The 15194-nt window shown below is 38.6% G+C and overlaps 1 protein-coding gene across 2 annotated transcripts in view; it reads right to left on the bottom strand.

Moving 5' to 3' along the window:
* smek1 (SMEK homolog 1, suppressor of mek1 (Dictyostelium)) overlaps positions 1-15194 on the bottom strand; it is a 74191-nt gene that overhangs the window by 53929 nt on the left and 5068 nt on the right. For both annotated transcript variants that reach the window (XM_028821831.2, XM_028821832.2), the window contains exon 2: positions 1061-1116. In XM_028821831.2, coding sequence (XP_028677664.1) covers positions 1061-1116 — 56 coding nt within the window. The remainder of the gene's footprint in view (positions 1-1060; positions 1117-15194) is intronic.

The raw sequence follows: 15194 nt of genomic DNA, 5'->3' as shown, positions 1-15194 counted from the left end.
TCACTGCTCGAAGCAAAGTAAACCACATGAACTGAAACTGCACGGACAAAAAATATTCTAAATTTAACTATACATGGGATGAGAATTTTGTTTTTGTTAAATGAATCAAGAAGCAAACTTTAAAAGCCAGGGCTGCAGCTTGGGTACCACATGAGGTATCTGCAAATACTGCATCTGAAGTTTTTTTTTTTTGTTTGTTTTCTAGTCCTTCTGCTATGTCCCAATGGTGTACACATAAACCTGCAACTATAAAATTTCCCAAATATGTGCAAATTTGGGGAAGGGTATGTGTTTCGTCTATGGCTGTTTTTTTTAAATTGAACTACATTCAGTGGTACAGAAATCTGATCAGGAACCTAATTAATCAAGTTTGTAATTTATGAAACTAAGACAGATACAGTAAATGAAAACACCATACTCTAGATTCAAATTGTTTCTACCAACTTTACATTGCAACCAAGCACACTTATGGCATAAAGTACATTTAAGTATTCCTTTGCAATATGTTTTGGAGGGAGGGACCTTGATTAGACAGAACAGAACCATAAGCATTGGGAAAAGTAAGTACATTAAGAAATTAATAGCACTGAATTTTGAAACATAAGAAATGAGAATAAAACCAATTCAGCTCTACACATGGCCATTAATTACAGGTCATTGTGCAACTAAGCCTGTTCAACAGCAGCAGGTAAATGTGAGAAGAATGCCAGTTTATTATGAGGAGGCCTCCCTCAAACACACAGGGAAGCATATGCTAAACCGAAATATGACACAGGCAATAATATTATCCAGTCTAAACTGTACTGCATTGCTCAACTCACCATTACACAAAAATAAAACAATATGTGCCTTGACTGTTGGCGTTATGCACAAATGGCAAATAAAGAACCTTGAACCTTGAACTATTTTTGCACAAATATACTATATAAATAACTTTTCATTTATTGATTTTAAAAAACAAAATTTTACCATAAGTTGTGTCTATAATTTTTTTTTTTTTTTAAATAACAAAATCACAAGTCAGTTATGTGTAGACAACCTTGCACACAAAAGAATTTACCTGCTGTTTCTGGTATGCAGTATTTGGATTGATTTTGGACTCCAGCAAAAGAGAACCTGAAAGAAAAAAAAAAAAAAAAAATGTAACTGTTAAATTACTTTATTGCCAATTTTGCCACAAAGCATATGATTAACACACACAACTGCAGGAAATCGTAAGGCTGTATTTCTTCTGGAAAATGATTCTTTACTCAATTTAAACCAATCTATTTCTATCAAGCAATGGATTGCTTACAATGCTGCCAACAAGATACCCTAATATTGTGACTCAATGGCTTTTAACAGTTTCAGCAATGTCAAGGTCACAGCTGACGTAGAACCGGGCTATAATCAAGCTTTTGTCTCCACAGATAAAGATGTATGTTGGTAGAGCAGTGAAGAAAAAAAAATTTACTAATGCCATGCAACACCAATTTATAATGACACCAGCAAATATGAACAATGGCATTTCTAGGCTAACAGAAGCACGACAGTAAAGAAATTCAAATGATAATATTCCTCCAAGTAAACACACTTTTAGAGGCTTTATAATTTTTGTTTTGTTTTATTTGGTTATTGTTACTTCATTATTAGCTGTAATTTATTATGCTCTTATTAAGAAAGTTTGCCTGGGTTCATGTAAAGTTGATGTCAGCTGACAACTTCTACTTGAAGAGGTTGTCAAATGTGGAAACTGTAGCTGCTGATCTTGTTGCCAGAGCATAATAAAGCAGGGCATGTCAAACTAGGGGACTCTGACACGATTCAAGCACAAATTCACATTTCTAAAACATTGCAAGTTTACCCCCTTTTATGACAGCCAATGTTGTACTGCATGGCAGAGCAAGTCCCAAAGCGCAGTTAATAGGTACGGCAAGTTTAGCCACAACCTTGACTCTCTTTTTTGCCACCTTCCATTCTGTGATGGCTCATACAGAAGACAGATGGGCCTCTGTTTGCAAGGTCTACAACACCCGCATCTGTTATTTTTCCATCACTGCATTTTATGCAAAGTACTTCCTGGTGAACACTCGCTGGTTTACAGTTCTCATGCATACTGATCCCACCCACTGCAGCTTAAAACGGGGCAAGAACAACTAGGTGGACCAAGTAAATTGGGATGTCGGAGCATGCTGCAACAGCCCACAGACACACTACGATTATGTAAATTAAGTCTGCGACTGAAAATTGGTGGAAAAGTCATTTACCGTGGAAGGGCCTTAAGCGAGGAGGTGAAAAAACAACTTGTTAGATGTGCCATTAACTTCAATACCCATGTTTAAAAAAAAAAAAAAAAAAAAAAAAAAAACACACCACACACACACACACCATAGCAATGCCAGTCGATGCAATGTTCCACTTTCAAATTTCAAAATATACTAGCCCAACTGCAGACAGCACTTTTCACTGAGCACATACAAAACAAATTTTGATCTTGAATCTCATGACACTCAAAGCACAAATACAGTCCTAATGACAGATTCACCACTTCACATTAAGAGATAAAAGGACTAGTATCAAGGCTATAAAGTTGATAATTATGTAATTTATTCAATATTTTTTCAATTAACAGACTTGAAGGCAAGTCAAAACATATTTACAGCTTCCTTTAAAACAGGTTAACAAAAAGCTTTGATGCGTTCATGGCAGCATACTTTACTACCATTTCCCTACAACCCCGAGTTAGTAAACAAACATTTCAGGCCAGCAACAAATGCTTAGGGCTACAAAGGGATCTGAAATTCCTGGATGCATACAAACAAACTTTATTCTTTTATGCCATTTATACCTAAAGAAATGATTTTTTTACTTTCTCGTATACAAAGTACAGGGAAAGTATTGTAATCATCCAAAGATTCAAAGTCAAGATTCATTCGATGTTGTAGACCTCCCAGATTCTGAAAATACCATTTTTGGAATTAAGTCTTACACTATCTAGAAAGGGTGTAACTAATCTACCTCCCAAAGTTAAGAATTGAAAGCAGGTGCCATGTAGCAGCCACCACATTTGTTATTGTCAAGAACTGCCAAAAAAAAGGATTTAGGGCATTTTGCTGCAAAATACAGCTTTAAACAAACAGTCACATTTGGTTGAAAGTCAATAGTGCTATACACTCTGCTCCTCTGCTACAAGAAATAGCAGTACAAACTAAACCATGATGATGATGATGAATATATGCTTGTCTGGGTACCAAGGTTTCTTATATTGGGTGTGACCTCAACTATAATTCAATTTTTGTATAGTGCTGTTCAGTGTACAATCAGAGTTTACACAAGTTTAGAGCTATGATGCAATAACAGAAATATGTATAAAATACATTTCTTCATAGCTGGAACTTTATTTGACCCCCAGGGGGAAATGTGGCTCTTTTACAGAAGCTCCTTAAATATGTAGATAAGTAAATAAAATGTACACACACACTTTGGTCTGAACAAACACCAGAATGACTAAAAAGCAAGAAAATTGGAGAGAAAAACTTCTGTCTTAGGTGTCAGTTATATACATGATCACATATGTCAGACTTAACCTACAGTAAAGCAGAACAACTTAAACTTGATTAACAAACAAATCATGACAATACAAGTCCATGAACACAATACACATTGAAACATGGCCTGCTGACAACAGTGGAGTGAAAAACCAAATTCCAGTCATCAGCATTTCTGGAGAAAATAAACCTCAGGAGAGACACTTTCTGTTACAATCTGGTGACCTGTCCTAGGCCAAGTCGGTCAACCCCTAACCAGATATTTATATAGGTCTTCGGGGCAATCTAATAAAAATGACTAAATACTTCAAATTGGTTTCTAAAGCTCCCAATTTCTGCTGTCACTTCCAATGGGAAGGAGTGGCAGCCTGTTGATATAGCAGTGGTTCCAAATAATATAGTATGACAATGACAAGAGAAAACCTGAATAGGCTCAATAATATATCGAAAATGCATAGAATAGAAGCGGCACCCAAAACGATGTGTAAGTTAGTTCTGACAGAGCACCATGTTTGCACAGAAGGTTTATCACACAGGCATGCATGAATGATGAATGCCTGTTCGTAGAAATTCCAACTGAACGTCTAGAGGAGTTCCTTTATGGACGTTGAGAGAGAGACCCCCATGCAGGAGCTTTGGAGTGGACTTGGTTAATAGAGTTTAGCCATAAGGAGAAATAGTGCATTGGCCAAAAAGAACACGTTCCAGTCTTATGATAAGGAGTGGGAGCAAAAGAAGACTAGACGCTTGTAAAACAAACATGCACTGAGGACATTCCCTGTGGTTCATAACAGCAGGGAACTGTATGTTATGAGGCATTTAAAGTACAGTTTTATCATTTAATAAGCAAGAATATTGCTCAGTCCAGTTATTGTATGTTGAAATATATGGAGAATTTGTCTGCAAAGCTATTGCAGCTCTGCCTTAATGTTTTTGCATGTTTGAATGAAAGTAGCACTAAAAAGATCTTTAGTAGCCTATCACCTACCACCAGTAAAAGCCAATCAATAGGAAATGTTTAATCTGAATAAGTTCAGCCGATTGGTCTTTAATGACAAAACTATTATGAAAAGAGGCATGCTGAAATAAACAGTACGGGCATTCAAATTGCCATTCAGAAATGTGTTACTCAGAAAAGTCCCATTGTTAAATAAAAACAGATCTTAAAAATAAAGCTATTTTGAAATAAAACATGTAATTAAATGTAAGGTAACAAAAATTATGGAGCCAAATTAAAATAACATTACACTTAAAATAATTAGTTGACTTATGCTTTATTCACAGTTTAAAGACTTACTGTTTTTATATAAATTGCTGTATTTTTCCATGTGATTTTATAATTTCTACTTTATGTCAAACTGCATTCCAAAGTAAAGCACTCTGAACTAGACAATGTTTATTTGAATAGCACATTTTCATACTTAACAGATGTAAAGGATTGCTTGGTGTGACAGATCTCAATTTCTGTTGCAAACATATGCATCTGTTTAGGCCACAGCCAATCCTTTTTGCAATACGATTCTTCCAGCAAGAGAACAAGCCATATCAAAAAGAACGTATCATAAGAAACTGACTTGAGGAACAGCACAACAATTTCAGTTTTCTCCAATCTCTTTCAGAGCCCTCCAGTCTCAATTTTACCTCATCACATACGTGTTCTGTTAATTGGGAAATTAACAGCATGCACAATGAAGACAGGGAAGGGGAAAAAGAAAACTCAGCACTTTTAAAATCCATGCTTTCACCTGATCATCCTCTCCCTTTTGTTCCGTATGCACAAACCACAATAATTAATTCCTCCTCAGAACACCAGCGATCATCTCCACATCTCTTCTTTCTCTTAAAACTGCATTCAAATTCCTCTTATACTGCAATGCTCAATATATTCACCTAATCATTCTCATCTCTGTACTTAGCAGCTTACGTTCAAGTTCCACCTCAATTGGCTGGGTCTCGTTACTTTCCATATTGTAGATGCTATCCCTATTAGATGTTCTTTCCTGCTCACACATTTCTTTAATAAGTTTAAATTTGCATTAATCTTCAAATATGCCAAAAATAAACTAACATTCAACTGCTTAAAATATATATTCCAACGTAGCTTAAATATTCTGGGTGCTATAGAAACACATTTCAACTATGTTCTTGGTTTAATTCCTTCTCATTCATAGTTACTTTTTCTCACAGTATATCTGCAAAGGAATAGGTTAAGACTCAAACTGTTGTTTAACAGTGATGCATGGATACATCTCTGCTCAAAATGTGGGCTCTCTGCACACATAAATCAAAAAAGACATGGAATGCAGCGTTATGAAGATGTGTCCCATTAAATTCTGTGCCCTTCTTGATTTACCAAAAGCACATGAAGGCATAATTTTTTCTCATCTTTGTGCTACTGTACCTTGCTTGTTGTTTCTACTTTTCATTTAGTATACAGTGCAACCGGAAAGTATTCAGAGCGCCTCAATTTTTCAACATTTTGTTATGTTATAGCTTTATTCCAAAATGGATTAAATTCATTTTTTTCCTCAGAATTCTACACACAACACCCCATAATGACAACGTGAAAAAAAGTTTACATGAGGTTTTTGCAAATTTATTAAAAATAAAAAAAATGAGAAATCCCATGTACATAAGTACTCACAGCCTTTGCTCAATACTTTGTCGATGCACCTCTGGCAGCAATTACAGCCTCAAGTCTTATTGAATATAATGCCACAAGCTTGGCACACCTATCCTTGGCCAGTTTTGCCCATTCCTCTTTGCAGCACCTCTCAAGCTCCATCAGGTTGGATGGGAAGCGTCGGTGCACAGCCATTTTAAGATCTCTCCAGAGATGTTCAATCGGATTCAAGTCTGGGCTCTGGCTGGGCCACTCAAGGACATTCACAGAGTTGTCCTGAAGCCACTCCTTTGATATCTTGGCTGTGTGCTTAGGGTCGTTGTCCTGCTGAAAGATGAACCATCGCCACAGTCTGAGGTCAAGAGCACTCTGGACCAGGTTTTTATCCAGGATGTCTCTGTACATTGCTGCAGTCATCTTTCCCTTTATCCTGACTAGTCTCCCAGTCCCTGCCGCTGAAAAACATCCCCACAGCATGATGCTGCCACCACCATGCTTCACTGTAGGGATGGTATTGGCCTAGTGATGAGCGGCGCCTGGTTTCCTCCAAACGTGACGCCTAGCATTCACACCAAAGAGTTCAATCTTTATCTCATCAGACCAGAGGATTTTCTTTCTCATGGTTCGAGAGTCCTTCAGGTACCTTTTGGCAAACTACAGGCGGGCTGCCATGTGCCTTTTACCAAGGAGTTGCTTCCGTCTGGCCACTGTACCATACAGGCCTGATTGGTGGATTTCTGCGGAGATGGTTGTCCTTCTGGAATGTTCTCCTCTCTCCACAGAGGACCTCTGGAGCTCTGACAGAGTGACCATCAGGTTCTTGGTCACCTCCCTGACTAAGGCCCTTCTCCGCCGATCGTTCAGTTTATATGGCCGGCCAGCTCCAGGAAGAGTCCTGGTGGTTTCGAACTTCTTCCACTTACGGATGATGGAAGCCACTGTGCTCATTGGGACCTTCAAAGCAGCAGTTTTTCTCTGTAACCTTCCCCAGATTTGTGCCTCGAGACAATCCTGTCTCGGATGTCTACAGACAATACCTTTGACTTCATGCTTGGTTTGTGCTCTGACATGAACGGTCAACTGTAGGACCTTACATAGACAGGTATGTGCTTTTCCAAATCATGTCCAATCAACTGAAATTACCACAGGTGGACTCTAATTAAGCTGCAGAAACATCTCAAGGATGATCAGGGGAAACAGGATGCACCGGAGCTCAATTTTAAGCTTCATGCCAAAGGCTGTGAATACTTAAGTACATGTGCTTTCTCAATTTTTTTATTTTTAATAAATTTGCAAAAATCTCAAGTAAACTTTTTTCACATTGTTATTATGGGGTGTTGTGTGTAGAATTCTGAAGAAAAAAATGAATTTAATCCATTTTGGAATAAGGCTGTAACATAACAAAATGTGGAAAAAGTGATGCGCTGTGAATACTTTCCGGATGCACTGTATATGAGATATATTAAAATGTATTCAATATATCTAGAAATAGATACAACTTAAATGAATTAGATTTACAGATTACAAGACATTTTAAAATTCATTTTCAGATTTCCCTAAACGATCTTTTGGACAGCTATAGATTTATTAATTATCTTGCTTGTAAAGGAAAGAGGTTTTAAAAAAAAAAATAACGGACTGATTTAACTTTTGAGCAAACTAACTGGAAGGTTCATTCTTAGTGCTATCATTTTAGTGATTTAAGCACTCGTGTATGCCAACTGGAATTTGTGATGGATACAGAACATTTTAGTTAACCTACCTGGGGCTTTCTTACTTACTAGAAACATGTAATACTGCCAAACAGACGCAAGTAACAGAAATGGAGTGGCTTCAGTTTCAAAAAGTACGTTAGAAACCATGCCTTCCCTCAACTACTTTAAAATGTGCCCTCTTAGGCATATACACCACTGCTTAAGGACCCCTACTTTGTAATAACATGGTCTATACATCTTACTGTCCTTCTTACACTCAAATGGAAAAACCCAAACTTTTATAAAGGGTACAACATAGAAACTCCCTGCATTACTTAAAATTTGAGAGTTCAACATCATATTAGAACAAAGAAAACGTATACATTTTTAGCTTCCTCTCACCCGTTTGATGGATAAAGAATAAGATGAATGATTTTTAGACAGAACTCCTTCCCAAGTTAAAGCTGCTGGCGAGAACAATCCACTCTGACAGAAGCATGACCTCAAACATAAGAATGAGGATCTGCACCACTACCACTTCATACTAGGCAGAAAATTGCTCAAAAGCCTGCTGAAGGTTAGTGTCAGAAGAGGCAAAGAGGATATCACCATCTGCATAAAGCAACAAGGCTATCCCTAGCCTTCCCAACTGCACACCATCACATCCTAGGCAGCATCATGACATACAGTCAATGCAAACCACAAACAGGAGTGGTGATCAGAAATGGCTTTGGTTTTAAACACCCACAGTAAACAAGTTTACTTAATGGCACCTATTTGGACACAGCTCTCACAGAGCTTTAATAGGGAACAAATAGCACGCAACAGTGGCCCTGTTACCCCATATTCTTGTAGCACTCCCACAACAAATGCCATGGAATATGGTCATATTTTTTTCCAAAAATCGACAAAACACTTGTACACCGTGTTATCATACTCAGACACACTCCAGCAACTGCACCAACTCTAAACAGATGCCTAAACTACACTATCCGAACACCATCCAATGTTTTCAACAACTCTGGCCAGATTTCATCTACCACAGCAACTTAATCACTATAGAGTCCTCGAACCACTATAGTGACTACAGCAACAGTGATAGGATCAGGGCTATGAAGTCAGTACACAACATGCAACTTTGACTTCTCAATTTATGGTACCACTGACTCGGATTTCTTTATTTGTAATTAGGCTTAAATATAGATATATATATAGATATATATAGATATATATATATATAGATATATAGATATATATATATAGATATATATAGATATATAATTCATTAAGCCGACAGGGCAAGCACGACAACCATACGATACGCACGACACGACGAGAACACCTGCCCGCCCGCCTGACTGTTACCAGCATTCACCGCAATGTACTGGAATGTAAAACCATCGCAGCTTTTAACTCACAACCTGCAACAACTCACCAAACACCACCACCCTGTCTCTCGAGGCATGCACACTGCCGGAAGACAACCATGGGATACGCAAGAAATAGCCACGTCCGTCAACGCACAAAGCCCCACCCACCAACTCTAACACCGCATCAGACGCTTTCTATATTTAAGAAGATCTATAGATACTTATTATTCCCCGGCACGCGTTCACCCACACTCTCAAGGCATTCACAGTGCCTGCTCATGTGCCCAGACGCAACAACTCACCAACTCGCTTTCGTCTCTGCTACAGAACACATGCACCACTGAACCACGTTGACTTTTCATTATTCTTTTCGGTTTCATTTCTATATATAATCCACCAAGTCGTCCGACCATGGGATACGAATGAAAGAGCAACGCCCAACAACTCAAACCGATAGAGACACGTCCACCAACTCTAAGACCATGGGACGAGAACGCCCGTCCGCCTGACTGTCACCAGCGTTCACCGCAATGTACTGGAGTGTAAAACCATCACAACTGCTAACACACATACTTCAACAATTCACCAAACACCACATCACATTCTTTCTATATTTAAGACGATATACAGATACTCATTATTCCCCGGCACATGTCCACCCATGCTCTCGAGGCATTCACAGTGCCTGCTCATGTGCCCAGACGCAACAACTCAACACACACAAATTTCGCTTAATTTGACTCAACACGGGAAACCTTACCCGGCCCAGACACGGACAGGATTGACAGATTGATAGCTCTTTCTTGATTCTGTGGGTGGTGGTGCATGGCCGTTCTTAGTTGGTGGAGCGATTTGTCTGGTTAATTCCGAAAACGAATTAGCCTCCCTACTGCTAAATAGTTACGCGACCCCAGAGCGGTCGGCGTCCAACTTCTGAGAGGGACAAGTGGCTTTCAGCCACGTGAGATTGAGCATTAACAGGTCTGTGATGACCTTGGATGTCTGGTACTACATGCGCGCTACACAGAATGGATCAACGTGTCTACCTGGCACTGACAGGCACGGGTAAGCCATTGAACCCCATTCGTGATGGAGACCGGGGCTTACGATTGTTCCCCACGAACGAGGAATTCCCAGTAAGTGCGGGTCATACGCTCGCACGGATTACGTCCCAGCCCTTTGTACACCCCCCCCCCTTGCTACTACCATGGTCGGGTGACTTAGTGGATTATATATAAAAAAGCAGCCTGAAACGCAAGGAACAATGAAAAGTCAACGTGGCTCAGAGGTGCATGTGGACTGTACACAGACGAAAGCGACTCAGGTGAGGAGTTGGGGGCAGGCACATGAGCAAGCAGTGCGTACTGAACGATGACTAAGAAATCAGCAGACTAGAATGGCGAGGGGGCCGGGACGGAGGGGACGGAATGAGCGTCTTTCCCCTCACCCCCCGTTCCGCCCTCCACGCCCGAGCGCCGTCCAGCCATGTCCCTCACTCTGGGAGGTGGAGGCGCAACAACGGTCCTCCAGTTTTTAGTCATGGACAATTGTATGTTGGTTTGTAGCGTGCATTGTTGCATGGTTACTTTTCTTGGTGGTTTATTAAATTACGGATTTTTCAAATGTTAAATTTTTTTCCCTGTGCTTAAAACTGATCAAAAGAGCGGCGTGATTATGCGGCGTGGCTAGTTTACTATGTTGTTTGAAAGAACAAACCATAACATACAAGGCATTTTATCACTGCCAACAGGAATCATCAAGTTACATTTTAGCACCCTAACCTGTTAAAACAGTTTAAAGAATTTACTGATGCAGTTATGGCTTTACTTATTACAGAAGTTATAAACATTGAGTAATATTAAACTAAAGACAAAACTTGAGGCCATATTTTATCAAAAAGCTAGATGAAAAAAAATAGTTTAATTATATGAAAAATGTAACATTTTAGCACATTATAATACAGTTTACATTTAGTTGGAATCATGACTTAAAAAAAAAAAAAAAAAAAACTCCAACTCCAGTAATCCAATAATTGCTTCGACTCCACACACCAGACGTGTCCAGTGCTGCATTCTGATAGGAGGGCATGTCCACCAGGTGCTCAAAGTGTTCCTTCCATCATTCAGTTTCTCCAGAAGAGGTCAACATCTCATCTCTGGGTAAGATCACACCTCCTCCTTGTGAGGTTACAAAGTGTTTTACAAGAACAGCCAAAAGGCCATCTAATAGTATTTACCACAGCCTCTCCAATCTCCACTAATGTTTGAGATTTGCTTCTACATACACTTTTTCAGCAGTCCTCTTAGCCAGTCAGTAACTCGCAACAGCAAAGTCACAAGATCCATGAAGTCCACCATTAGTCTGAAAGCTCTACCACCTGTTGTATCCCTCATTAGGTTCTAGGGATGTCTTAAGATTACAGCTGTTAAATTTAAACACCCTTTCAAATTGGATTTTGAAGAAAGATTTTCTATCCCAATTTTCTGCTCTATATCTGCAGCAGTAACAGATTTAAACAATTCTCAGACACCCTGAATATTGCTCTTTAACAGAAAATCCCTGACTTATGGCTATTTTATGCTAGAACTGTTAAACATCCATTGCATCAAGCAATAGCATTCTTTTTTTCTGATGAAGTACCAAAGGAATAAACTGCCATACTTCTCATTTAAAAAAAAAAAAATCACAACTTTTAAGTGCATTTCAATGCAAGTCAACTACCTTAACCAACCACCAGTTTCACAAAAGGTCTGTGTCTTAAAGCTGTGGCATATTACACAACTCCTAGTCAGAGGGGGTTTCAAACCTGATAACTGCAGTTGTAGATGTCAAATTACATGTCTAGTAATGGCAGGTTATGAAATTATATAAACTCCATAATTTTTTGGCACAGTTTCACATTTCCAGAGTATCACAAGCTTGCTGCTTAATGCTGGCAGCCAATAACATACTGTCTGACAAAATAGGGCAGTCAGATTGAACACCACTACTCAAATATAATTCAAATTTACTTGAAAAAGGTCTTATTTGAAGGTAAGAGCTGACATACAATTGTAAAACAAATGGTTGTTTTACCTGTACTAACTCTGGCATTAAGGTAGTTCAGACTCACTATGCAAAGTTGCTGTATTATACAGATTTGTTTGTGCACTTTACACCCACAATCAGCCTTTTCATTATTTTGAATTGTTTGCACATCTTCTTTGTTAAAACTTGCAGACAGACCCCTTCAAGCTTGGTTTCCGACCTGTGCTGTTGTCCTGCACTTTTACTTCGCTCTCTATTCTCATCCTGTCACGGGGTTACTAACTGACCTGTATTCATCTTGATCCTTGTCAGTACAGCAAGCCATTAAAGAAGCCATGGAAAGGAGCTTATATCATTACAAGCCACATGCATTGGCTCCACACTTTGCTTTATCATTTAATTTTTTTTTTTTTTTTTTTACTTTTTGATTCACAGTGCTTCTGGCAAGGCATGAAGCACATACAACAATATTGCGTGGTTCCTATTTTTAGCACTCGGCTGCTGTTCTGCTCTGCAAACATATTGTGATGTGCCTTGCTTCTGCAAGAACACCTATGAGGAATGGGAAACAGAGTTTGGTGGAGCTCAAGGGAAACCACTTTTTTGTGAAGTTACAGGACATTTGAGTGACAAGGGTGAAGGATAATATACTCTCAAGCCAAACAGGCTGTGCAGTTTAAAGACTTTGTCGTGCAATTGTCAGTAGTAGACTAGAAACAACAGCAGTGCAGTTGCTCTGGATTTTGAAGGATCTGATGTTTAAATAACAGTTTCCCAGAGTACTGCTAAGATTATCTTTTTTCTGCTGATGCATGTTCTTGTTGTGGCCACCGCTGCAAACTTTACCATAATAATTATAAAAAAAAAAAATAAAAAAAAAAGTGCAAATGTTCATGTAACACCCAATAATAACCAAGTTCAAAAACATTTGAACATTTACTTATTTTTATTTTGAATTTTCAAGCCTATATTTTTTGGCTAATCTGACAATCCTATTGACAAAGCCAGTGGTGAATAAATGCTTTTCAGGAACAGCAAGTTCAGCATCAGTCTACGCCTCCCGCCAATCCCCCACCCAACATTCTGTTGTGGTATGACAAACAAGAGACAGTCAAGCCTCTCTTCTGTGCATGAGGTCCAAATCATACATGTTTCTTATTCTTCATAGCTGCATTATATATATTATATAATTACTTCCAGCTGAATACTCATTAGTAGTCCGCTCTCGCACACGAAGAGCCTGTCCTAAAAAAAAAGGACAAAAATCAACCACCATTTTTTTGTCGAGTCACACACTGGTTGAACCAAATCACTAGGTATTTCAGACTGCACAACCTTCTAGTCACCAAAGCACAGCACAACTGCTTCTGAGTCGCCAAGTTTATGTAAAGGACATCTGTAACTGAAAGAAAGGTTGACGAGAAAACTCATGCATCTCAGGGCATTTAGCTGTCTGCTAACTTGTCACATATTGCCAACACTATGAGCACTGGCTCCCTGTAGCAGAACACATTAAGTTTAGATCCTTCATACCTGCCTATACAGTGGTCAATGGGTGAGAACCTACATATATAGAGACATTTGTGAGGTCCTATGCTACTTCTTATATAGATCTTCATGAAATAAAATCACCTGTGTTATTATCCCAGCAGCGCTGGGTTCACAGCAAGAAGCAAACTCACCGGTGACCCACTCCTATGTATGGCTCAAATCACTAAGCGAATTAGTGTCAGTATAATTTTGATCTAGCTATTTTCTACAGCTATGTATATACAAAGCATTAAATAAGTAGCTATGAAACATTTACTTTTTTTGTAAGTAATGTAACGAAGTTGCTAACAGAAGTACAATAACCACACTTCTCATTAAAGAGTTTATGGATTTTTTTTCCAGATTCACAGTGGCCAAGGATGTTTTTGTTTTCATATAAAATATATACATATTTTTATGACTTCAGAGCATTTTGCTAAAAAGGTGAACTCCATAAGTGGGTTCACTCACATAAAAAGTTTTTAAGAAACCAGGTTTTTGCCTTAACTGGGTTACTCAACCTATCCCGGTTATGTGTATGCATGAAATGCACTCTCTTGACAACCTTTAAAGGAATATTCCACCCAAAATCAATATCTTGTTTAAATGTTTCTCACCCCACATGCTTTATAGCAATGGCAGAGAAAATTTTTTTAATTGCATGTTTTCAAATAATCACGATGTCTGTTAACTAGTTGAATGCTCAACACATGCAAACAGTGAAAAATCAGCATGCTTTGTAGACAGTACAATGTATTCTCACATTTCTGTACTTCTGAATGAAGACAGGACTTCTGACCAGTGAAGAGGAGGGTCTTTAGTTAAGATGGTCTGTGCGTGCTTTTCTTCCTCATTCACAAGAGCATTTTCCAGAAGTGGTTTATTTAAAAAATACTTTCACAATGATACATGTTTGTGGAAGTTGTGAACAAAGGAATGGGTGATTTTTGCATATGGATTTTGTAAGTAACTACAGATTTTTTTCCTGGACGTTTTCATATTGTTTGCCATTGTCTTGCTTTGGCCACCTAATGTGAAAGCCAAGTGAAAAATCTCCTTCCTGAATGAAAACATGAGATGAAAAAAAAATTCTTGGCAGTCACCATTAAGCACATGGGTAAGTGACTTTTGTAAAACAAAATTCATAAGTGGAGCATTATCTTTTAAGTAGTACAAGAGGGCTCTGCCCCCTGATCACCAACCACCGGACGGGCGCTACGCGCGAGCCACTTCACATATTGGGAAGCAGATGTACAATTTAAACAGATGGTTATTTTCATTGGAATTGTTCCATATGCATAATAGACCTAACTATTTTACATTACAGCAAGTAATTAACCATAGTAAAACGTAATAAATTGAAAGACAATTATGTTTCATGTAGTGCTGGGTGGTATACTGGTTCATACCGAAAACCGTTTTT

Source organism: Erpetoichthys calabaricus, chromosome 16, assembly GCF_900747795.2.
Source record: "Erpetoichthys calabaricus chromosome 16, fErpCal1.3, whole genome shotgun sequence".
Lineage (NCBI taxonomy): Eukaryota > Metazoa > Chordata > Cladistia > Polypteriformes > Polypteridae > Erpetoichthys > Erpetoichthys calabaricus.
This window is presented reverse-complemented; position numbering and strand designations above follow the sequence as displayed.